At 36.5% G+C, this 24,752-nt stretch overlaps 2 protein-coding genes and 1 pseudogene across 2 annotated transcripts; all 3 read left to right on the top strand.

The window, feature by feature from the left end:
- Positions 1-9,994: 9,994 nt before the first annotated feature.
- On the top strand, positions 9,995-15,767 carry LOC107791144 (putative NADH dehydrogenase [ubiquinone] 1 alpha subcomplex subunit 12). The gene is made up of 5 exons (XM_016613155.2): positions 9,995-10,253; positions 11,565-11,591; positions 14,312-14,403; positions 15,152-15,261; positions 15,332-15,767. Exons 1-5 carry the CDS (start codon positions 10,165-10,167, stop codon positions 15,488-15,490), a joined length of 477 nt encoding a protein of 158 aa, XP_016468641.1. The 5' UTR covers positions 9,995-10,164; the 3' UTR covers positions 15,491-15,767.
- Positions 15,768-16,726: 959 nt separating this feature from the next.
- Positions 16,727-16,891, top strand: LOC142180452 (U2 spliceosomal RNA; annotated as a pseudogene).
- Positions 16,892-21,523: 4,632 nt separating this feature from the next.
- On the top strand, positions 21,524-24,689 carry LOC107791145 (uncharacterized). Its single transcript, XM_016613156.2, has 4 exons — positions 21,524-22,695; positions 22,800-23,716; positions 23,839-23,922; positions 24,008-24,689. The coding sequence occupies exons 2-4, from the start codon at positions 23,546-23,548 to the stop codon at positions 24,464-24,466; spliced, it is 714 nt and encodes a 237-aa protein (XP_016468642.1). The 5' UTR covers positions 21,524-22,695; positions 22,800-23,545; the 3' UTR covers positions 24,467-24,689.
- Positions 24,690-24,752: the final 63 nt, after the last annotated feature.

Raw genomic sequence — 24,752 nt, 5'->3', positions numbered from 1 at the left:
CATTTTGCATAAACCTAAGCTATCGGGGAGGCTGGCCAAGTGGGCCATCGAGCTAAGCGAGCATGATATCACATATCAGCCGCGAATGACGATAAAGTCACAAGTGCTCGGTGACTTCGTCTCATACTTCAGTGCAAAGATAGTGTCTGAAGTCGAGAAGGAACCCGTCCAAGATTCCGTCCAAACATAAGATATGTGGGTCCTATACACCTACGACATATCAACATTTTTGGATCCGGACTGAGACTCGTACTCGAGGTCCCTACAGGCAAAGTAATTCGCCAGTCCATAAGATTTCCGGATATAACTAACAACGAGGCTGAGTATGTGGCCGTAATTATAGTATTGAGGCTAGCACTCAAGTATGGGGCGAAGCGGTTGAAACTCTCCTATAATTCCCATATCGTAGTCAACCAAGTCATGTGGACTTTCCAAATCAAAGAGCAAAGGTTGCAAAAAGATTAGACCGAGATTTGTAAGCAACTGCCCGAGTTTGACGGATGCCTTCTCGACCAGATCCCGCGTGCGCAGAATGCCGAAACGGACGGCCTCGCCAAATTGGCCGCAACTACCAAAAGCATCATGATCGGGGATAAAAGTGTAGTCCACCTCCTCAACTCATCGCTAGACAAATCGAGGTAAGAACTGTAAGCTTAACTTAGGACTGGCACAGTCATATTATTGCCTATTTACAGGATGTCGCACTCCCAAACAACAAAAAAGAAGTCAAGAATCTGAGAATGCAGCCAGCCAGATACAGCCTCCTCCACAACGACCTGCATAAGAGGACATACAACGACCCTTTAGCGAAATGTTTGGGCCTAAACCAAACCTAGCGCGTCCTTGAAGAAGTCCATGAAGGCCATTGCGATGCTTAATCTGGCAATAGAGCGCTCGTTAGGTGTCTCGTACGGGCAGGATACTATTGGCCTACCATGAAAAAGGATGCCTTAGAGCCCATGAAGAAATACGAGCAATATCAGAAATACGCCCCAATAATTTACCAAGCAGGCGAACATCTCCACTGAGTTACCTCTCTATGGCCATTAATCAAATGGTGAATAAACACTGTAGGCCCCCTCCCAGTAGGATGAGGTAATGTACGATTCCTTTTGGTTTTAAATGAATATTTCTCTAAATGGGTAGAAGCAGAAGCGTTCGCCCAAATACGCTAACAAGAGGTAATCACTTTTATATTGAGGAACATCATCTGTCGATTTTGCCTACCCAAGGAGTTCAGCTTTGACAACGGACCCAGTTCACGGTAAGGCTGTCCAACAGGACGGGACGTCCCGTCCCGTCCCACTTAATTTTAAACGGGATGGGCCCATGTTAAACGGGACACGGGATGGGACGGAATGGCCATTTCGTCCCGTTTATCCCTTCCCATTTCGTCCCGTCCCGCGTCCCTTTTTTTGAATTATAGCCGTTGGGCAACGACTATAATTGCAAAAATAGTCGTTCCCAACGGCAAAAAAGGCCATATTTGGCCCCCACTCCCACCAAAACACCCCCTATCCACCCCTACCCCCCAAAATTTTAATATAATCCCTAAGTTTATTAAATTATAATTTGGACCTATTTTCTACTATAAATACCCCAATCCTTCTTCATTTCTTTCCACAAAAATAAATCATTCTCTCTCAAATCTATTACATTCTATCTATATTATTCTCTCAATTTTCTCGCAATCAAGTGATAAGTTTTAAGTATTTGGACAAATTTTTGGAGCAACTTTCAAGCTTCAAATTAATTCTTCAAGTATTTGGAGCAATATTTTGCGCAATTTCTTCAAGTTTTAATATTTAATCACGGTGCACTCGTTCCATATCCTAATTTTAATATATATTTTTTGCGCATTATTTTAGTGCTTAATTTTTGTATTTACTTTACGTGTTCTATTTTCGTATTTCAATTGTTTTTAAAAATTTTGTGTTAACTTTTTAAATTTAATTTCGTATTTAAATTATGTCACCTAAAAACGTATTTGACGTATTTTAAAAAAAAATAGTAAAGGTGAAAGCAGTAGTAATCCTAATCCTAGCCCTTCTCCTATAATTAGAAAACATATAGATGAAATGACTCATGTTGATGAAACTTCATTTTTCCGAACCCCGCATGTTATAATATTAATTTCGGAGAATAACTAGATCATGAAACTTTACAAAGACAATTTGGCAATGATATTTTTATTGAGGACGAAGAAAATAAGGAAGAAGAATTAGATGAAACACCCACTAGTCCCGCAACACAAGCTCCAACTCAGAGTCAATCTCGGTCCGGAGCTTTACCCCTTGTACCTCCTGTAAGGGGCAAGCCTAAGGGTGAACGTCCCAAAACATCACTTGTATGGAAATTTTTTAAACATGATAAAGTCAATCAACGTGCTACCTGTGAAATATGTAAGCAACGATTTGCGCACACCAAAAGTGGAGGGAGCGTGGCAAGGCTTTTCCAACACTTTCAATAATGGCCCGAGATATCCTTGCTATTCAAGCATCATCAGTAGCATCGGAGAGTACTTTTAGCGCGACAATATTTCAAATCGGAGATCATAGACATTCATTAGCGGAGGACAGTCTAAAGATTTCCGTATTATTCAGAGATTGGATTAATTCAGAAAGAAGAAATCTTGGTTTTGAAAAATTAACCACTAGGGAAGAAGAAGAAGAATATAATGAGATACTTAGCACTGGGAGCGATAACGGCATGGAACTCATGGAACATCAATCAACATTGCCAATTCCAGAACAATGTCCGAGAGAAATTATAGATAAGTTACAACGAAGTTATATAGGAGCTTACAAATATTAGTATGATAATTTGTTATTGGCTACTAAGAGGCCTAGTTCAAACAGAACCCTTCCTAGAAGGTGGCTGCGTAGATTAGGTGCTCTTCAAAAGAATTATATTTGTATGTGAGATTTGAAAGTTCTATTAATAAAATAAAAGGCTCTAAGCGTTGAATTTATTTTATGAATTGTCTTACACTCTTACTTAGTTATTTAATGGATTAAAATTATATTAAATAAATTATAACTCTATTATATATTTATAATTGCTAGAATATTTTATTACAAGTCTTTTATTTTAATATTTTATAATTTTTTACTTAGTTTCCTAATTTTTGTTTAATTTTTAAATTTATTAAATAAGTCAAAAAACTAGATGTTGCAAACTTTAAAAACTTAGTCATTGTCAAAAGAATATCTGTTGCCAAACTTAATGCTTAAATAATTTTTTTTAAAAATGGCACTTAAGGCCCGCGAACCCGTCCCGTCTCGTCCCGTCCCATCCCGTTTGTTAGCGGGACGGGATGGACCTACCGTTTTGCCCCGTTTGTCCCGTCCCGTTTCGTCCTGCCACCGTCCCGGCTAAATGTCGTCCCGTCCCGTCCCGTCCTGTTGTACAACCATAGTTCACAGGGAAGAAAACTATCGAATTCTTCGAGAAATGACATATTAAGAGGATACTTTCAACCCCGTATCACCCATCAGGTAACGATCAGGTATAATCCTCCAACAAATCCATATTACATATCATGAAGAAAAAGCTCGAAGGCGCCCTGAGACTGTGGCCAGAGATACTGCCAGAAGTACTATAGGCATATAGAACAACTCTGAAGACGAGCACAAGAGAGACGCCTTAATCTTTGGTCTATGGGACCAAGGCAGCGATACTTGTCGAAGTCGGAGAACCGAGCCTAAGGTACTCCCACGAAAGCGGTACTAGTAATGATGAGAGTAGAAAGCACGAACTCGACGAAATCGATGAACGAAGAGATATGGCGTACATAAGGATGGTCGCCCAAAAACAACAAGTAGAACGCTATTACAACAAAAAAGCAAACATTCGGCCGCTCAAAGTCGGGGACTATGTGCTCAAAGCCCAAACTCAAGTGACCAAAGATCAACGAGAAGGCAAGCTGGGAACCAACTAGGATGGCCCGTACAAAATCACAGCCAAAGCAAACAAAGGTTCGTTCCAATTAGAGACAATGGAAGGAAAGCAACTACCGAAAAATTGGAACATTAGCCACCTCAAATACTTCAACTTCTAGGGGAAGAAGTGCCCCCAAGTCGTACTCTTTTCCCCTCACTTGAGTTTTGTCCCATTAGGGTTTTCTCAAGGAGGTTTTTAAGGGGGTTACTAAGAGAACACTTTGAGTCGAAGTACGCAAAGGAAAGACTGTTTTTCTCTTTCATTGTCCGACTCCTCAATACTCTCCAAGTCAAACAATAAATGAACTAGGTAGACTGGGACTGGGACTGGGACTGGAACACCAGCTAACGCCCAAAATCTATAAATCTCTCCAACCATGTAACCAGAGCAATAACATCAAAGTAATAAGAAACTTACATTTATCAGGACACCTTTGTATGTTAAGGTTAAGTTCGACCACGCACGAATAACACATATCGGCCCTCGGCCACGATTTAACAAAAGGTTAGGTTCGACCACGCTCTAACAACACCTATCGACCCCCGTTTCGCCACCTTCTCCCTGAGGATAAGTGGTTTCATACCAGACGTCCTCATCGAGTTGGTCCACACCCTCTTCCCTATCCTCTTCATCACCCTGAGGCGTAGCGGTATCATATCCACAAGTGACTCGAGCTTTACGAGACTTAACCCGGACATCCTCAAGGGCAGCCTCATGAATGGACCCCGTTGTATGCAAATCTCGAAATACATCTAACTGGGCCTCGATATGGACCTATTCTTCATATAACTCCCGAGGTATATTGGGAAAATTAGAAGTGTTGGAAGAGTACGGTCGTGCAAGTAGTTGAGCCTTCTCGGCCTCTAGAGCGGTCACTCGATCATGAAGAACTGAGTCGTCTTTCTCCGGCTCCGCGATCCTCTCCGTGAGCTGGTCTTCTTTAGATCTCACCGTTGATTGATCATTTTCCCGCTCGGCTCGAAGAGTCTTATTTACCAACTCAAACATATCCTCCTTCCTCTGAGCGTCCAAACAAGAGGACTCCGGCTTCTCAAGTTTATCTTATTTTTCGACGATCTCGCCGTTGTGGGCCTCTACCTGAAACCGACACTCTTCTAGTTGCCCTTGCAATTCAACCACTTGAGCTTGAAGATCACTACATTGGGTCTCTACGCCCATGTTAACCTCAAGTCCCTATTTCCTACTCCTTAACGTCCCCTCGAGGACGCTACACTTCTCAATGGCTTGCACCAACTCATCGTCCCCCTTCTTTAGATCGCCCCTCAAGTCTTGCATGTCACTACCTTCGCAAAACCGACTGCGAACCGATACTTACTGCGATACTCAAATTATTTATCTTTCAGTTTTACAAATATCTCTTTAAACCTCTTCTCTCTCCGGGTGCTCTCAATCTCCAAAATCACCGCCTGCAAACATTAAAAAGAAAAAAGTCAGAACAAAGAGCCCCCTGAAAAACATGAAAAAAGGTCGAATCACAAACACTCACCCTAAGAGCGAGGCCAACAATGCTCCTCGACAAGGTACTAACATCTATTTTCTTAAAGGTCTTACCCTCAACTGCAGAACATAGAGGACCAAGGGCAGGGACTACCTCCTCGGTGTTCACTAATAAGTTACGATCCATAGGTATCGCAATAGTCCTTGTAGACCCCTCCAACCTTACATCGAGCTGAGTAAGCCCCTCTTCAATCATCCTCAGGTCATCCGCATCAACATCGAAACCTGATTCATCGCCCTCTTCAGCGATTGCTTTTGCCCCTTCCGTCTGCAGGCAAAGAGGTATCAGCGGTCGTCCGAGAGGTCGAAGCCTTCTCTCGCCGCGAAGGTTCAAGAACGTTGGCAGTCGCCCTCTCAGTCTCCATCACCTCAAAATGAAAAGATACGTCTACGTTGGCTTCCATCAACCTCGAAGCCTCGAGACTCAGTTCAACATCGTCTCGCATAAGAATCGTCATCGTCTCGCGCAACGAGAAGTCCTCTTCTGCCGCACCAGTGGCTATGGCAACTCCGGCACGCGCATCCCCAGATCTCCTCTTTCGAGGTTGGAGATCTCCGTCACTGGTAGATGTCTCACCGTCCTCGTCAATGAGAGAGTAGAGAGGAGGAGTAGAAATCACAACGGCCGAAGCGGAGGCGAAAGCGTCTACGGGTGGAATGGGAACAAAGACAAGATCAGTTGTAGTCGAAGCAAGGGCGGAGACTGAAAGTGTATTGGCCTTCCTCTTCCGAAATGAGGGTGCAGGAGATCTCGACCTCCTCGTAGACCCCCTGATCAAAACTAAAGAAAAATGGGAAAGGGAAAACACATTAAAGGTAACAGACATGGGCGAAAAAATCGCGACATCAACGGTAGGGAGAAAATTACTTGCCGAGGGAAGAGACGACCTAACTCTCTGGGAAAAGCTCGACCATTCGCGTATCCCTGCCGTATGAGGACGAATCTGTCTAACCCAATCGGCAATGTGGGTCACCATCTGAAGAGGCCGAGCAGTAGTTGCAGAAAGGATAAAGCCAATTAATCGACCCGCAGTAAGGAAAACAGTAGAAACGAAAAGGTGTGTAAACTAATATGAACACTTACGAGTAGGGTTCCAAACCTCAGGGAAGCCTAAGGCAGCGGACACTACTTCTTTGGCCCTGACAAAGAAATAGTCAAGCTAGAAATGACGACTAACTCTGTCGTCCATCCTCACCACCAAACATTTTCCCCTTGCGGTGGCAAAGATTCAGCAAATTCCCTCGATAGAAATGAGGGGCGAAGAGTTGAATAAGGTGACGTACTGTTATGTCGACATCGGCCAATTCGGAGAACTTCGTCAACTTCACGACCACCTTAAAAATATAAGGGGTGAGCTGCATCAGACATATATTGTAGTAGCGGCATAACTCTTCTATCAACGGTGGCAGAGGAAATGAATATCCAATTAAGAACAGATATGAGTAAAGGGCGTAGAAGCCGGGACGGTGAACCCGAACCTCGTCGTTGCCCGCAATGATCAAATCCACGTGACTAGGAAGGCCGAGTCTAGACTTGAGTTCGGTTAATCGCTCAACCGTCATTGTGGATTTAAACCTCTCCGTCACCACTTCTAGTGCCTTTTGGAAGTTAGGTTTAACATCGAGACACCAGGTACGATTTCCTCTATAGTAGGTATATTTTCCTCATCAGCGGCAATTCCATCATCTTCCCCCTGGCCGGGGAAAATGATGTCTAGAGGAATAGAGTGGTCTTCCATATGGACATATGATGGTAGGTCATGCATTGTTGTGAGAAAAATAGGGAAACAAAGAAAACAACGGAGAAGTGCAAGGGTTCTGCAAAGAAGAAGCTCTGCTTATGAAACGAAAGGAGTTTGGAAAAGTTTCAAAATCAACAAACCACCCATATTTATAAGAATTGGGGGCACCAGAATCGAAACGGCATGCCATGAATAGCACGAAGATTGAAACAGCAGAACAAATCAATGGTCACACAAGAATCGGCGCAACGCATCGGGAAACAACATCATTATGACGCGTGACGTCATGACGTCACTTTTTCTCTTGGACCAAATAGTTTCAACGGACTTCCCGGGAAAATTCAAAGAATTCAAATGCGACACTCAAGAAGCCACATTGACTAACCGTCACGACCATGACCAGTATAGCCAGCTCGACAAAGTTTTACCATAAACGATACTATCCTCTCATCGACCTCGCCAGCACGAATAACCCTCGTCGACCGGAAGCCTCAAAGCAATAAAGTATGCGGTCGAAGAGTCAGCAAAGATCAAGGTCGAGGTCGAGCATATTTGGCAGAGTTATAACGGCTAGTTCTAAGATAAGACATACAAGAGAATATTCTAGTGGATATTCTCTGCAGATGTACTATTAGGTTTTTCTAAGAACATGTTCCCTATAAATAGAAAGAGACACAATAATAGGGGACATGAGATATTCATTTGTAAAAAAATGCATTGACTTTATAGAGAGAATTTGGTCCTATTGCAAGCTTACAAAAATAACCTTTTTACTAAGATTCTTGCCTAGCATTTTCTACCCGATTCAAGAATAACCTAAGTGTTCAAAGGCTCATCAATCATTCATTATTGTTAGAACGAATATCCACTGATCTCATCCCTTTTCGGGTGACTCACACGTTTTATTTACTTAAAAACAACATTTATTGCTATTTATTACTGTTTAATGCCATACTTCACCTTTTTGATTCATTGAATATTGTTATTATTGCTTATACTCACCGTCACCCGGACAAATATATTTGTTATTTGCTATGGTCCCGACAACTTTATTTTTAGGATATTATTTTTAATTAAGATTAACTCTCCGTCATTTAAATGTAATTGGTTGAACCAAGATCGATATTTTTGGTCAAACAAATATAAAATAAGCAATTTTCAAATATTGTCAAATTATAGTTTAGGAAGCACAAAGTAAACTATATCCTTAGTGTAAAGACATGGTCAATTGATAATGCAAATATTACTTTAAAGATTTTTGGGTGGTTACAACACCAAACTCTAGGAATAGATTAAAAAAAGTAAAAATTAAACCTTCAAATGTGAGTTCTTTTTAAATTATTTTTTTCACAACTGTCAATTAATCTAACAATCAAAATTATTACTACTGTTATAAAATAAAAATTGTAAAGTAAATAGATTGAAAATAAGTATAGAGAGATTGATATATTATTCAATTTCAAACTCATGTATATAATGAACTTAAAACTCCTCTATTTATAGAATAAATGAAGCAGTTGTGAGATTTTTCAGGAAGCGGTTGCGGGGCTTTTCAGGAAGCAGCTGCGAGGCTTTTCTTGAGCTGCTTGTAAGCTGTCTGCATGAGCTGCTTGCAACCCGTCTGTTTAATAAGAAATTGCTGCAAATCATTTCATTGAGTTGCTTGCAACCTAACTGCATCAGCTGCTTGTAGATAAATTTCATTAGAGTACCAAAGGAAAGATTATCTATAGAAGAGTAATAATGGACATCCACATTACAACTACTAAATAGTTGATGGAAATAGAAAGTGTCGTTCTTGAAAAAATTAAACATCAAAACTGGTGAAGATAAAATTTGGTAAATGGCCAAATATACCCCTATACTTTCGAAAAAGGTTTAAATGTACCATTCGTTATACTATGAGTCCAAATATACCTTTACCGCTATACTTTGGGTTCAAATATACCCCTCATTTAAACGGAGAAACACGTGTCATCGTCTTGTTGGTCAATTCTAAATATCTCCTAATTAATTAAAAAGATTCATACCCATACTTGAAATATTTGTAAAAATTGCTTTTAAAAAACTAAAAAATATTTTTTTTATAAAAACTGAAAAAAATAATCAACAAAATATTTTTATTTTTTTAAAACTAATGCACCGGTAGTCCACTGCTTTAGGAAAGTCATTTTTTCAGTTTTTATAAAAAAATCAATTTTTTTCCAGTTTTTACAATAAATAAATGCTTTAAAATAAACTGAAAAAATTGAAAAATATCTTTTTGTAAAAACTGGAAAAAAAAATTCAATATTTTTTTTTAAAAAACTAATGCACGTGTAGCCTAATGCTTTAGGAAAGTCTTTTTTCATTTTTTAAAATAATGTTTTTTTTCAGTTTTTACAAATAAAATTGCTTTAACAAAAACTGAAAAATATTTTTTTTTGTAAAAACTGAAAAAAAAGCTTTTGTTTTAAAAAATAATAAAAAAGACTTTCCTATAGTAGTGGACTACATGTGCATTAGTTTTAAAAAAATGAAAATATTTTGTTGAATTTTTTTTTCTAGTTTTTATAAGAAAATATTTTTCCGTTTTTCAGTTTTTTTAAAGTAATTTTTATAAATATTTCGGGTATGTGTATGAGTTTTTTTAATTAATTAGGAGATATTTAGAATTGACTAACAAGACGATAACACGTGTCCCTCCGTTTAAATGAGGGGTATATTTGAACCCAAAGTATAACGATAGGAGTATATTTGGACTCATAGTATAACGTAGGATATATTTATACCTTTTTCGAAAGAATAGAGGTATATTAAGGACTACTTCGAACCTTGAATTGTCTTCCAACGGGTTCGAAGCGGGTCAATCTGTCGGATCTGTAAACCCGACCGACCCTCCTCAGGCCCATAATATTTTCATCGCAGCAAGCGAATCTCGGTGTCTGTGAGTTTCAGAATTCAGAGAACGAAGCAGAAGAGAATGGCGTCGGTGGTGAGGGGCATTTTCAAGTCAATCAGGGAAAAGGGCATCGGAAATTTTCTCAGGGAGGTCCGCGAAGAAGGATACCTGTTAGTTCTCTACCTTTTATTTATCTAACCTCATTTTGATGTTTGCCGTAAATGGCAAGTCTGATATGCATCTTTATCTATTTGATTCCCTAAACTTAATCTAAAATCGACTATTTGTGCTGATTATTTCCATTTAATTTCCTAGTGTAAGCTCAAACTTGAGAATTGGAGGGTAAAAGAATTATTGTTCTTTCTTGATTTGAAATCTCTATAGTTCTATTATTTGGTTTTGTAATTCTGTTGAAATTGATTTCTTTTGGATTTGCATTAACAAGAACAATAAGATAACATTGAAATAAAATCAGTAATCCTATTAAATTGTCTGAAGTCTAAACATTTTTTTTAATCCCGTTAAATGAGGTAACTTTCGTTAAACTGTATCCAAAAGATGCTAAAAGCCACCTCCAGGTCAATGTAACCCCGAAAATGACTCGGATTTTTGCAAACAAGGCAAGATGTACACCACATACAAATGTTCGCCTCCAGTGACCGGCAACACAAAAGCTGTTTTAACCCTAAATAGCTTCCAAAAGGGTGGAGATGGCGGTGGACCATCAGAATTTGACAACCAATACCACTCTGATGATACTCCAGTTGTTACCCTTTCAACCGGATGGTACAGTGGAGGAGATAGGTGCCTTAACTATATCACCGTAAGTGCTAATAATAAGAGTGTGAAGGCTAAAGTTCTAGATGAGTGTGACTCTACTGCGGGATGTGATGACGAACACGATTATCAGCCTCCATGCCCGAATGATGACCTGGAGGTGGCTTTTAGCTCCAGTACAATGTTTAAATGGTCTGAAAAAAACGATTATAGAATATGATTCTGGTAAAATGCTGTGGTGTTTTTCATTCGTCATTATTGTGGGATAATACTGTGTATGTTGTTGTTGTTGTTATTGTGCATAATGACATGTGATAAAGTTATTATAGTATATTTCCAGAAAACTTCTGATCTTTATGGGAGCTTTTCTTTTTGGTGAATACAACCAGTTTTTGACTGAGGTGCAGTTGTTGTGATTTTAACCAGCTTAAACTTATTTAGCTCTGCCCCTTAATTGACCGAAGTAAATTGGATATTATGAGCGATTGTAGACTTCCAGTATTTTGGGGCATTAACTTTTTATGTGTTCTTGGTACCGTTCATTTCATTTAAATGCTTTTCTATCATAATATCTGGAAATTTACTTACTTTTTGCTCCATCACCGTTGTTACCAGTTAAAAACATTTATGTTTCTTGTTTTTATGTGGTATTCATTACTCTCAAACTCTCAGCTAACTATATCTTCCATCTTTGCATGTACCAGGAACTGTCTCACTGATGGAAATCTTTTGTAAGTACCTTTTTAGCTCTCTTTCTAATGAAGTACTTTAAAAAATTGAGCTACTTTTGGTGGGGATACCAGCCTTGAAATGATGAATGCATAACTGAATCATTCATTTGTCAATGAGGGTAAAGTTGTTGGGGGGGGGGGGGTTGTATGAATTTTTCATCTTTATTATATTGTTCAATACTTGTTGGAGTTCTGGCCTCGTATCTAAACTATTCAGTGGTCTACAGTGTTGTTTGCTGTGCTTGTTACCGTCTAGACTAGTGATTATTGGTTGAGCAAATGAAAAAGCTGTTCATTCCATTTATTTGTTGTTTGGTTGCCCAAATTCTGGTTGACTTGAGCTAAAAAGATGACAGCACGGGATATGGACCATGGATTTTTCCTTTAAGATTCGTGGTTGTTGTGGAGGGATGGGCCGACGTGACCTCTTTGTTTGGCCTATTTCTTTAGCTGCTTTAATAGGGTGGTTTAGCACTTTTAGATAGGGGAGTCATTAGTAACTAATAAAACCTTAAAGTTAGATTTGTCCAGGCTTTTATGTGTATAGATAGATTGGCACTCATATGCATGAGCGGTAGCTGTGTTTTCATTTCCCCTAGCAATGTGTTATATTGAGGTGAATAGGAACTCAACGGCCAAATACTTTTACATGCACAAAACTTCTTACCTTGACGGGCAAAGAGGCATTACTGGCTCTTTTCCCTGTCTAGTCTCATTAAGTTTTCGATCTTGGACCTAAAAGTCAGTATAGTCAGCGATTGAGATTGAGTATTGACTGTAGTAGAACTTAGGAAGAAAGTAAAATCAAGAAAGTGATAGCTCTACTACTTGAATACCTATAAGTTATTACCTATCTGTAGGGCAATTGCTAGATTACCATGTCAAGGCTTTTGCATAACCCTTAAAGTATGGTCAGCGATTGACTGTAGTAGAACTGAGGAAGAAAATGATATTTTTAAAATGTGAAGTTTACTAGAGTACCTTCAAGTTTTTACTTCGCTGAGCTGTAGAGTAATTACAACATTACGATGTCAAGGCTTTTGCTGATACTGTATAGACCAGGTGGCTTGCGCCTGATAGGCACAACAACATGAAGTCTTGATAGTGAATTAGACTTTTCAGCGGCGAAGTCTTGTTTTTACTTGGCTCTCCTACAATTGAAGATCATATGTCTCAAAGTGCGCAATGTATTATAAGAAACTTTTGTGATAAGTGAGTAAAATTTATTAATCTGGTTAGTACCAAGTAGGTACTGGATAGATACAAAAGTGTTTGAAGGAATCATGGACTTCACATGCTAAATGAGACCAGGAAATACAGTTTATATTCTGTTTACATCCTTTCTATGCTAAAGGTACAAATGCTGAAGACATTTAACTATACAAAAGGTAAGGATAAAAGCTCATCCTCAAAGCACCTATGGTTTCTCTCTATCCACACTGTCCAAGATATACACGATGGGGTATTTTTTTCATTTCTCCTTCAGCTCCTTCCTGATAATCTATCCATTCCAACTGGTCATTGTGTCCTTCAAGTATAGGAAATTATCTACCTTTAATTGGTTTTTCATCACTAGTTGAAAGTTTTCTGTAGTTCTGCCCTCAAGACTTTAAGCTAGTGGTAAGAGCGCAACAAGTGACGTGTGGATTAGGCGCATGTCACGAGTTCGAACAGACAAAAACCTGGTACTTAAGTGGAGAATGATAGATGGGCGGGCACATTATCAATCAAGATTCGAACTGTGTGCCAATGGGCCCTTGGGGATTTCTTGGTTATAAAAAAGATAATTCTGAAGTTCTATGGTGGCTGAACTAGATGGCCTCCTTAGTCCTTGTGGCTGAACTAGATGCTCTCCTTAGTCCTTAGTATGTAATAATTAGACAATTGGTCCATTTCTTGGATGGAATGGGGGTGGAGTTAGAGCTGTTAATTGGTTAAAAGTTATTAGACAAGACAAATTTAAGGGGAATGACTTCATTTTGGTTATTGTCTGAGTTTTTAGTACTACTACTTCTCGTTATTCTCTATTTTTAGTTGCTTATGTCATGATCATGTCAAGCAGGTCTACTTTTTGATTTCTCCCAGCTTCTTGTCTGGGGTTGACTTTCTTTGTTGAGGTTAATATTTTTAGGAAATCTGGATAACTAACTCTATTATGAAAGAAGTCCTACAAAGTCCTTTGGTGTTGTACGTGTAAATCTTGGAAAGTATTTTTTTTCTTGTTTTCATAACCAACAATAATGATACTCTCTTTCTCGACCTTAAATTTTCTCCGCAGATGCTAAGGTTTCAAGCCCTGAAGAAAATTTGCTTTGGTAGAAATGTGCTGTAACTTTAGATGTTCAACATAGAACAACAAAACTCATATTCTTGTAATTGACTGAAAGTTTGAATTGGCTAGTTTCCCTCTTTGGTTTGGATGTTTAGAGTTTTTTTTTCATCTTGTTGCTTTCATGCTTTCGAAGCGGTATATTACATGCCTGTGTAAGAGTTCATTTGAAATGATTTGTTGTGTTCTTTTGTTGTTTAAAAACTAACTTTCTGGAAAAAAAAATACATGTCTAAGACTCTGAGTAAGACAATATTTTCTCTGTGAGGTATTAGTGAGACAATATTGATAGACCTTGCCACCCCTCTTTCTCATTAAAGTGATTCCTTAAATTTGCATCTAAGATAGTATTTGTTTTTGTTTTCTTGTTTCTTCTTTCTTGTTGGTTCAGGCAAACCAAGATCCACAACATAGGTGGAACACTTGTTGGTGTGGATAAATTTGGTAACAAATACTATGAGAGGCTAGACAACGAGCAATATGGTTGGTACAGCTGCTTCCTGCTTTCCTATGTCTGAATCATTTTGCCTCTTACATCTCACTTGTTGTTATCTTGTTCTATGGAAGTGTCCGCAGAATGCATATTCAAGGTTACGGGTTCCCTTAAGTATCATTTAAAAGTTGAGGGTTGTGTCATTTGTGTTGTAATATCTTATGCTCCCCTTTTCCCTTAAGGCGATCAGAGGAAAGGCTTTATGTGGCCTCATATAAGAAAAGTTATATATTCCCCTTGTTCTAGGTAAAAAAGCAAAGACCTCTTGCACTTTATTCACTGAGTAGTTTTTGCCGGCTGCTTGCATTATCCACAAGCAAGAGTTGCTACTTTGTCCAGACAATACTTCATGGTAACAGAATTTAGTGCGGTTCAAGTAGTCTGCTTCGGCATGTGTATTCTAGTGATCTTTCTTGGTAGAGGATGTTAACTTTACTGGAGGCTTGTTTGTTTCACGGTGTGAAATAATAGTTTTCTACCTGGTTAAACATGCTCTTATAGGTGGTTTTCGGAAGCTTGAAAATACATTTTCATATTCTAGAGATATGTTAATCTTGTTTAAGTAACTAACTGCATAACCCTAAGAGTAAAAGTTTGGAGTCTCATCACCCTTAATCCCCATGTATGTCAGGGAATAGTTCCTCTACCCAAATTTGAGAGACCTTTGACCTCAGTGATTTGTTTATTTTGTATTTATGATTGCTTAAGTAAACATCTTTTTGTAACATGATTATACAGGAAGACACCGGTGGGTGGAGTATGCCCAGAAGGATCGTTATAACGCTTCACAAGTTCCAGCAGAGTGGCATGGCTGGCTCCATTACATCACTGATCACACCGGAGATGAAGTAAGTCCTTGCAACTTCTCTTTGATGCGTACCACACCATTTCAGAATTCTTATAGTACATGCCATGCAGCTGCTATTGCTGAAACCAAAGAGGTACGGACTTGAGCACAAGGAGAACTTCTCTGGTGAAGGTGATGCATACATATATCACTCCAAGGGACATGCTCTAAATCCTGGACAAAGAGATTGGACTAGGTACCAAACTTGGCAACCCGCTAAGAAGGAATAAGTTCCGATTTCTTCAAGAAAAGCAACTTCTACAGCAGCTGGAGAGTTATATGGATATTCTGCCATGCTTCGTTAATAAAAAGCCCTTGTACTGAACCTATGGTTATAAGCGCTTGTGTGCCATCAAATTTCAGGTCGATACACTTGCTATAAAATTTTCTTATCCTGGATATGGTGTTAGGTGTTGAATTGGATCCACAATGCTGTAATGCAGTCTTCATTCCTTCACTGGCTTAAAGTATCTGATGGTTATTTATTGAAACTAATCTATTCAGTGATGTTTGGTCCCATTGAAACTGAAAATGGTGGCACGAGGTGGAAAGAGCCAATGATGATGGTTGCTATACATGCAGTGAATGTTATGGTTCGATTTGTGCTGAGTAACTGCTGAGAGTTGTTTAATAACACATATTTTAGGCTTAATACATAGTTGATCCTCTCAGCCTGTAGACAAATTCCTTCAACACACCCCAAAACACGAGCAATTTTGTATACACCAACTGGTTCTCCCAATCGTGTGTATTTTACACAGAACTACAGAAGAAGAGCGTGAATAGTAAAAATATTGTAAAACTTTCTCTCGGCTGCTGCTCTCTGCTCTCTCTCATCTTACTCCCTTCATCATGTACATACTAAATTGAATATACAACAGAAAAAAAGAGTGCTCAATCAGTCTAGGTTTCAGACTCTACATTTACTTTTCAATCTTGGTTTCAGACTTTAGATTTACTTACAATGATTTTCACCAATTAAATCCAAAGAAACATTTTGATTACCTTTTTCAAGTAGCCCATGGATAAGCACAAGTGTTTCTGACATACACACTACAAAGCAAATCTAAAATACGTAGAAAGGGGAAGATAACCGAGAGTGAATTCACATGGAACAGGGAGGTTGAAGTTTTGAGAAGCATACGAGACCTTGATTGTAATTTGCAATTGCGGCATTAAACCTATCAGTACCAGTAAAAGAATCACCGTTTTCTCTCTTTTGGACAAGCATGCCACTGGGTCTCGTTACGCTTTCATTCCCAAATATAGATAAAAAGAACAAAAAAAGTCCCTTAGTTACATTCACTTCATTTTGAGTAGTTCTGCCTTGATCGCTTCTTGTCTTGATTTAGCATTATAGCACAAAGTTGCAAAAGATGCCTTTGTTCAGTTCCCATATCGGTGAAGGAAAAAAGAGAAAAGGAAGCTACGAACTATAAAAAGCCAAACGAGAAACGGTTCAAAGCATACCTTTCTCGGCATTTTGGCTAAGATCAAGTGTAGTATGAATCATCGATTCACACGATATTAACTTAATTTTTTAAGGGAAGAGTCTGTTAAGGTAGCTTGCTATCTGGGCTTTCGAGCGTCGTCTATGTGTTGCACTACAGCATGGGCCTGGCGCACCCGCCAAATCAGTTTAAATTATTAGCAAATCAGGTCCAGTGGCCCAATGTGGATGTTGCATTATTAAACCTTTCCATAACTTAGCTTTACATTTTAATGTATCCGATAGGGGGCAATGTTTAATACTTGAGTATTATAGCGAACAATGATTAGAGTATTATAGCGAACAATGATTATCAAGAAGTGACAATTGAATTGTAGCTGTGCGAGGTAATTTTGTAACACTTATTTTGGGTGTCGGCTATGTGATTAATCATTTTTCATAATTGGCTCTTTATTTTCTACACACTAGCTAACAAGAAGTGTAATTTTGTAACAATAATTTTGGGTGATGTGCCATGATTAATTGTTGACTGTATGTTTACATTTCTTTACCGTACTAATATCTGCTATTTGTTAATTATTGACTGTATACATTTCTTTATCGAACTAATAGGTGTCTATTGTTATTGAATTAGAGAAGTAGTTTATCTGTTTTAATTAAATAATAATATAGGTTCAACTAGTGATTTGGTGTTTAGCTTATATAATCCAGTGACAGAAAGTCTATGTAGGCTACTCAATCTTTTTTAGTTCCTATAATAATTCACATAGAACTCAGTTTTTCATTTGGAGAAGTTCTAAAATGTTTTCACACAATTCCACATTTTACACGACTTTTATAAGAAATCTATATCTATATATATCTATATTATTATAAAAGTATGAATACAATGTTGGTTTACAAAAATAACCTTATAGTATTAAGCATAATAACTCATAATAAAAGGATATAACCGAAATTATAGATATTAGCCTTATAATCCTATTAGTTCTAGGACATAATACTACACGTTAGAAATCTTACATGATTACCTTTAGAAACTCTATTAGTATAATTACTTTGGGGCTGTCTAATTTATATCAAAATTGAACAAGTAAATATCTTTAGTCATGTAATCCTATTACTTCTTAAAAATTCCTATTACTAATTTATTTTGAAAATGTATTATAATGTCCTATTACAAATTTAATTTCAAAATGTATTATATTGTCCAAATCCATTTAGAAAAATGAGAGCATATATTATTATAAAAGCATAAATACAATATTTATATATCAAAATAGCACAAAAATAATAAACAGAAGAACTCATGGAAAGGACATAACTGCAATAACTTATTTTTTGGACTACAATACCTTCTATGCTAATTTTTAATATTAAAGATTTTAAAATTAATAAAATTATCTATTAAATTCTTATTAAAAATATGTAGGAAGGTTTAATAAAATCAATTTCATTAAATCCTCCTTATTGGCATTACATTACCACTCCATAATGTCTAATACATAATGTCGAATACGAAGAAAAAATAAAAGTAATATTAAATATACTACATAAAGAGTTGAAATTGAGAAAAAAATACCCCCACGATAATATATTTTTATATTATATTTGAACTATTTTTCTACTCAAATAATTTTTTTAATCATTTTTTCGTATAATATTAAAAAATACCTAATTATTAAACAACAACCAAGAAAATATTTAAGAATATAAATGTGTGAGAAAGAGAAAAAAAATGGTTGGTAGAGTCAATACCTCTAATGATTCTACAAACATAAAGATCTAAAAGTGAAATGTTATATCAATCTTTTACTCTTTGAAAATAAAATTTATGGTAGATAAAATTATAATTAAGATTAAATATTTAAAATAAGAGATGAACCAATATTAAGATCTGAATCAACATAGAATAAATTATTTTTATGTTAAAACCAAATAATTAATATTTTAATTAATTATTTAGCAAGAGAATCCAATTCAATTATTTTTTAAATTCATCATATGAGTAAAATTCTTATTCAAGTTAAAAAAAAATCTTAGGATATATAAATTTATTCTATAAAAAGAGCATTAGAACACAATAAAAAGGTTAGTATATTATTAATAATCAAAATGCTATACAAGTGTCTCGGTAAGCACAATCAAAGTTAAATCCTAAACAAGAACAAACTTTCAAAACTATATTATAAAGAGTCGACTCTGGTATAATGATATTATTCTTTGTAGATGCCTCCGGCGGAATCGAAATAATATTTCTATGTAATGCATTACTTGCAAATATCATATCAAGAGGCATGACACTGTTAACAATAATAGAAAGTGGTGTACCAACAACGATTTTATTGTGAGACCACCTACTTTAGATTTGACATACCTCTTCAAACAACTTAAATAACCATCACAAATATATCAAAGCAGAGCAATGGTGCTAAATTTATAAGGAAAGCAAACTTGATAACATGGAATGAAACACTTATGGCTAAATGTCAAACGATCGAAATATTTGCTCGAAGTTCTAGAGATATATTAGATATTAATGAACTGTTTGGTGAAAAATTAATGGTGGAGGTGACTGTCAAGTACTATTAGTAGTTCCAAAATCGACAAAAGCAGAGATTGTAAAAGCTAGCTTGCCAAAGTGATACTTCTGGCCTCAAACGAAAAAGATTCAACTGACAAAAAATATAAAGTAAGAACAGATCCAGTATTCAGTGTCTTCTTGCTTCGTTTGGGAAACGAAGAAGGGCATCCAATAAAAGATGATTTGGTTCTTCCCGAACACTTGGTTATCAATCCCAATGATAATAGTAGTGCATTTAATAAGAAAAATATTTCTATCATTACATTAAAATGTAATTTGTGCAAATCGCATAATAGAATCAAAAAGATATCTTAGCCAACATAAATGATAATGTTGATTGCAAAATTTTATAGTAAAAATAAAATATTTTTCAGTTTTTGACTCAGCAGAAAATAATATCAATAATTACTACCAAGAAGAATACTTAAATACTTTAATACCAAATGGACTTCTATCATACATGTTTATTGTCAAGTTTCTTATTTCTTACATATGTTAGTGTCAATGTATATATAATAGACTAAGTTAAAATTGATCTTCCATTGTATATAGGTTAATTTTGAAGAAAAATATGCTCGTCATGCTACTGCAAAGCTCAGATACGCCGAATAGCTTATGTAATTGCATACAAATGGTATATAGAAGTTTTGACAATAACGTCATGCATGCAAAAATTATCATATTGGTTAAAGTGCTTCTAAGTATATTCTTATCCCTGAATTCAACTTTCCTCTTCCGAAACTAAGAAATATCCTTTTAAATTTGTGTGAAAGTAATGTTTAGTATGTTTATGTTTTGCAAATATAATAAATAAATCACAAGGACAAATATCCTAAATATTGGACTATATTTACCGCAATATATTTTCTTACATGAACAATTATATGTTGCACTTTCAAGAGGGATATCAATATCGACAATAAGAGTTCTGATTAAGGCAGAGCAACCAACGCATTAAGAAAAAACATACACAAAAAAATTGTCCGTAAAAAAATTGTTCGTTAAGATATCATCATATTATTACTTTTAAACTATAATATATAATTATCTAATTAACATGACAAAATTGATCATTTGTGTAAGTTTTGATGATGTACTTTTATTTTAAATTCATGTATTATGTTAATGTAATAATATTTTTCGGCATGTAGATGATTGTTGTATTAATATACATAAAATTTCTCTCATTAATTAAATTTTATTGTTCCTTCATATAAATAAATATTTAAATCATCACATACTATTATTAATGTGCAACGCACGTTCATAGATACTAGTTTAACAAAGAACGTAAAAAAAAGAGAGGAAGAATTAAATAAAGAACGAAAGTATTTCTTTATGTGTTATTTATTCTACGGAAAAGGTCCAAATACCCCCCATGAACTATACGATAAGGTCTACAAATAACCCTCATTAGAAGTTTGGCCCATTACCAACCTTGCCTTTATACTCTTGGCTCGGATACCCCTTAATTTTAAACGGCTGCCACAGTGGATAGGTTATCCACTCATAATTTGACATGTGGAATTTTAATTTACACCCAAATATTTTAATTCACATCCAACCTGATTTAATTAGCCTACTTGTTATCCGACCCGTATAACTTAACCCCTTTTATCTCGTATAGTCCAAAATGTTAAAAAATATTTACCGACTAAACCACATTGTTTTCTCTCATCTAGTCCGCCCAAATTCCGCTAGGGTTTCTGCATATGCGAAGGAATGCCAATCGAAGGAGGTTTCTGCTGAAATTTATAACATCTTTTTGACTTTTCTAGTCAAGATAAGTTACTTTGCTTCTTTTTTTTTTGTTACATTTTACTGTTGGGTTAGGGTTTTAAGATTAAAATCGTTTTAATATGCCTTTGGTGGAGTTAATGTTTGTCTGTTTATAAGTATTATATATGTTTGTTTATTGCTGGATTTTGTTTGTTCTCATGATTTTATTGGGGATTTGGTGGGTCTTTGGTTGTCCCGAAATCAGATTTGTCTTTTAGGTTTTTTTTATTCCTTGCTTTATCTTTATACGTATCTTTTCTGATGTGGTCCCATCTCTGTTTTTATTTCTATTTTTTTCCTAGCTTACGAAGGATGATTTCAAAGGTTGATATTGTGTTCAATTATGGGGGTAAATGGGTATTTTCACCTGACCTAGTATACTGTGAGGAACTCGTGCACTTATGGACATCATTTGATCCTTATTTATTGAGTTATAAGGATAAATGTGATGAGTTTACCTCTAGATCAGGGTTTGTCAAAGCTAAACAATTGTTAGTGGTTGGGCCTTCGGGTAAGTACTATTTGGTAGAAGGTGATGGGAGTATCATGGCTCTTCTTTGCTTATTATGTAACAAATTCAAGGTCTTAAATTTCTTTGTTGTTGATGAGAGTAAGTCGACTATTTTTAATCCACATATCACAGACCAAACAGAAACATATCATGTAGATGTTGAGGTTGGTACAAACTGTGAACATAGTCTTGGTTCTGGTAGTGTACATGAACCTTCAGATGGTGAGGAATATAATTCTGAAGAAATGGAGGGTATTAGCAATGAAGTGAGGAGGGTTATAGAAGATAAGTTGGAAAACTATAAGGAGTTGAAGCTAGGTATGTCATTTAAGGACATGAAAAAAGGCAGGCAAGCTGTGAATTTATATGCTTTAGCTAACAAAAAGGCTTTGGAGTTGATTAAATGTGAAAAAAAGAGCCAGATATGGTTGTCAAGAAGGGTGCCCCTTTAGGTGTCTAATTTTTGGAGATGGGAGAACTGGTGGGCTCAAGATTAAAACCTGGAAGGATATACACACATGTGAGGATGCCTTTAAGAATCCTAGAGTTGATTATGCCACATTAGCTCAGTATTTTAAGAGTAAGGTCCAAAATAACCCTAAATACATGATTAAAGATATGATATGTGAGCTTGAACATGATTTCAAGTTGAATGTGAATAGATCCAAATTGAAAAGGGATAAGAATTTGGTTCTTCATAAACTAGAGGGTAGTTTTATAGATGACTACAACAAACTTGAGGCATACTGTCAAGAAATTAAATTGTCTAATTAGGGAAGTGATGTAGTCATAAATATTTCCAAAGATGCACTAACAGAAGGTAACAATTTTTTTTTGAGAATGTATTTATGCTTTAATGCTTTGAAGCAAGGCTGGAAAAAATGGTTTGAGACTATTAATTGGAGTAGATGGTACATTCTTAAAGGGTATAACCAAGAGTCAGTTGTTGGTGGCATTAGGACAAGATTCCATGAATCATTTCTACCCACTAGCATGGGTTGTGGTGGACAAGGAAACAAGCAGGACTTGGAGTTGGTTCATGGTGCTGTTGAAGTTGCCTTTGGAGCTTAAAAATGGTGCAGGAATCACATTCATATCAGATATGCAAAAGGTAAATAGTTCTAATTTTCCTTCATTATGCATTTTAAAGTATATGATGGTTTGCACTAATAGTTTAATATTTCTTTCATTCTTTATTTTTGATTCACTTCACAGGGCTTGTTGGATGCTGTTAGCATAGTACTTCTTGAGGCTAATCACATGTACTATGTGAGACATATTGAGACTAACTGGTGCAAAAAAATGGAGGAGTGGTGAAATGAGAAAGTTGTTATGGTGGTGTGCATGGAGTTCATATGATGAGGAGTTTAAAGACCAATTGAAAAAATTAGGGAATCTGTTTGAAGATGCTGCAAAGGATATCTTAAAGTATCCCCCAAGGGCATGGTGCAGTGCATATCTTGACACTCAATGTAAGAATATGATGGTTGATAATAACTTTACTGAGTCATTTAATGCATGGATTCTTGAGGCAAGAGGAAAACCAATTATCAAAATGTTGGAGGATATAAGAGTGAAAGTGATGGTGTTGTTAGGAGACAATGAGGCTAAAGTGAGAAGTTGGAATGCAGAATATAGTCCAACTTGCTTGAAACTGTATTGTGATTGGAGGGGCATAGCACATGACTGTAAGGTCATATTTAATGGAGATTGGGGATAGGAAGTGTCTGGAGGAATTTATAGACACTGTCAATCTGCAACAAAGAAGATGCACATGCAGGTTATGGGATTTATCTGGCATTCCTTGCCCTCATGCAATAAAAGCAATGATGTATAAGAGGGTAGAGTCTGTAGGTGAAATCTATTAGTGGTATAGTAAAGAGGCATACTTGCTAATATATAAGGAAAAGCTTTAGCCTGTTAGGGGTCGACAGTTCTGGAAAGTTGAACCTTCACATGCCATGTTACCTCCTGATATTGTGAAGCAAGTTGGCAGACCCAAAGTGAAAAGAAATAGGGAACCAGATGAGGTAAGAAAAAAGATAGGGCAGTGGAGCCAATCAAGGAAGGGGACACATATGACATGTAGTAACTGTGGTGAGCCAAACCACAATGCAAGGGGTTGTTTCAAGGTAATACTTTTCTTATTCAGTAATAGTTGTATTGTTAATTGATGCCGGAAAAAGTGTTACTATTTAGCAGCAGTGGTTGCATTGATACTGTTAATTAACTTTAACTTACATTTTTTGAATAGCCCAACTCTTTTGGAAATGTTACAAGTTGCAGTCAAACTCAAGAATCTGATCAACCAAACCACAATGAAAGGAGTTGTTACAAGGTAGTACATTTCTTAATCTTTGTTTAATTGAATAACAGTAATAGTTACATTATGTATTGACGTTATTTTTTTGAAAATTCAATAGCTTAAGTCTACTGGAAAGAGTTCGCAATCAAGTAAAAGAAAGGGTGCAAGCTGCAGTCAAACTCAAGAGTCTTATGCAATGGAGAGTGACCAAGAGTCACAAACTGATTTTGGACCATTTGCTGCCACCCAAGAGGTTGAACCATATGGTCCGGAAGTTGACAATGAAGAAGACCCTCAACTTAGGCCAATGGTTGTTTCAGAAACACAGTCAAGGATTGAGAGGGGCAACCTAAGAGGACCTACAACTGGGGCAAGAAAAATTAAGTTTACTGGAGGAGATCACATTGGGGCTTCGACACCTACCAATCTTCCTTATTCTCCAACTAAGCTGACATGGAAGGGAAAAACTGCAATCTCATCAAGCCAAGTCCAACTTGAGGCAAGAAAGAGAAATACCAAGATGATGGCAAAAAAGGGCAAACGAAAAATTGCATCTAATGATGAAGATTTTCTTTAAAGTCAATTGCTATGGTTTTTGTTATGATTGGTTATTAAAACAATTATATTTAGTTAGTAAACAAACATTAATGGTTGGTTGGTAGTTAACCTTTTTGGGGGTTGGTTAAGTATCTGATGGTTAAGTGTGGTAAAACTATTATGTGCCTTATTCAAATGGTATTGATGAAACCTTTTTTGGCTATGTACAAAGCTGTGGAGCACTCAAGTTTATTTTCTGCAAATTTGTCTACTTCTGTTTGACTTCAATTCCTTTTTTCTAGTTTTAAGAAAGAAATGTCGAAGAA

This window comes from Nicotiana tabacum, chromosome 4, assembly GCF_000715075.1.
Source record: "Nicotiana tabacum cultivar K326 chromosome 4, ASM71507v2, whole genome shotgun sequence".
Taxonomy (NCBI): domain Eukaryota; kingdom Viridiplantae; phylum Streptophyta; class Magnoliopsida; order Solanales; family Solanaceae; genus Nicotiana; species Nicotiana tabacum.
This window is presented reverse-complemented; position numbering and strand designations above follow the sequence as displayed.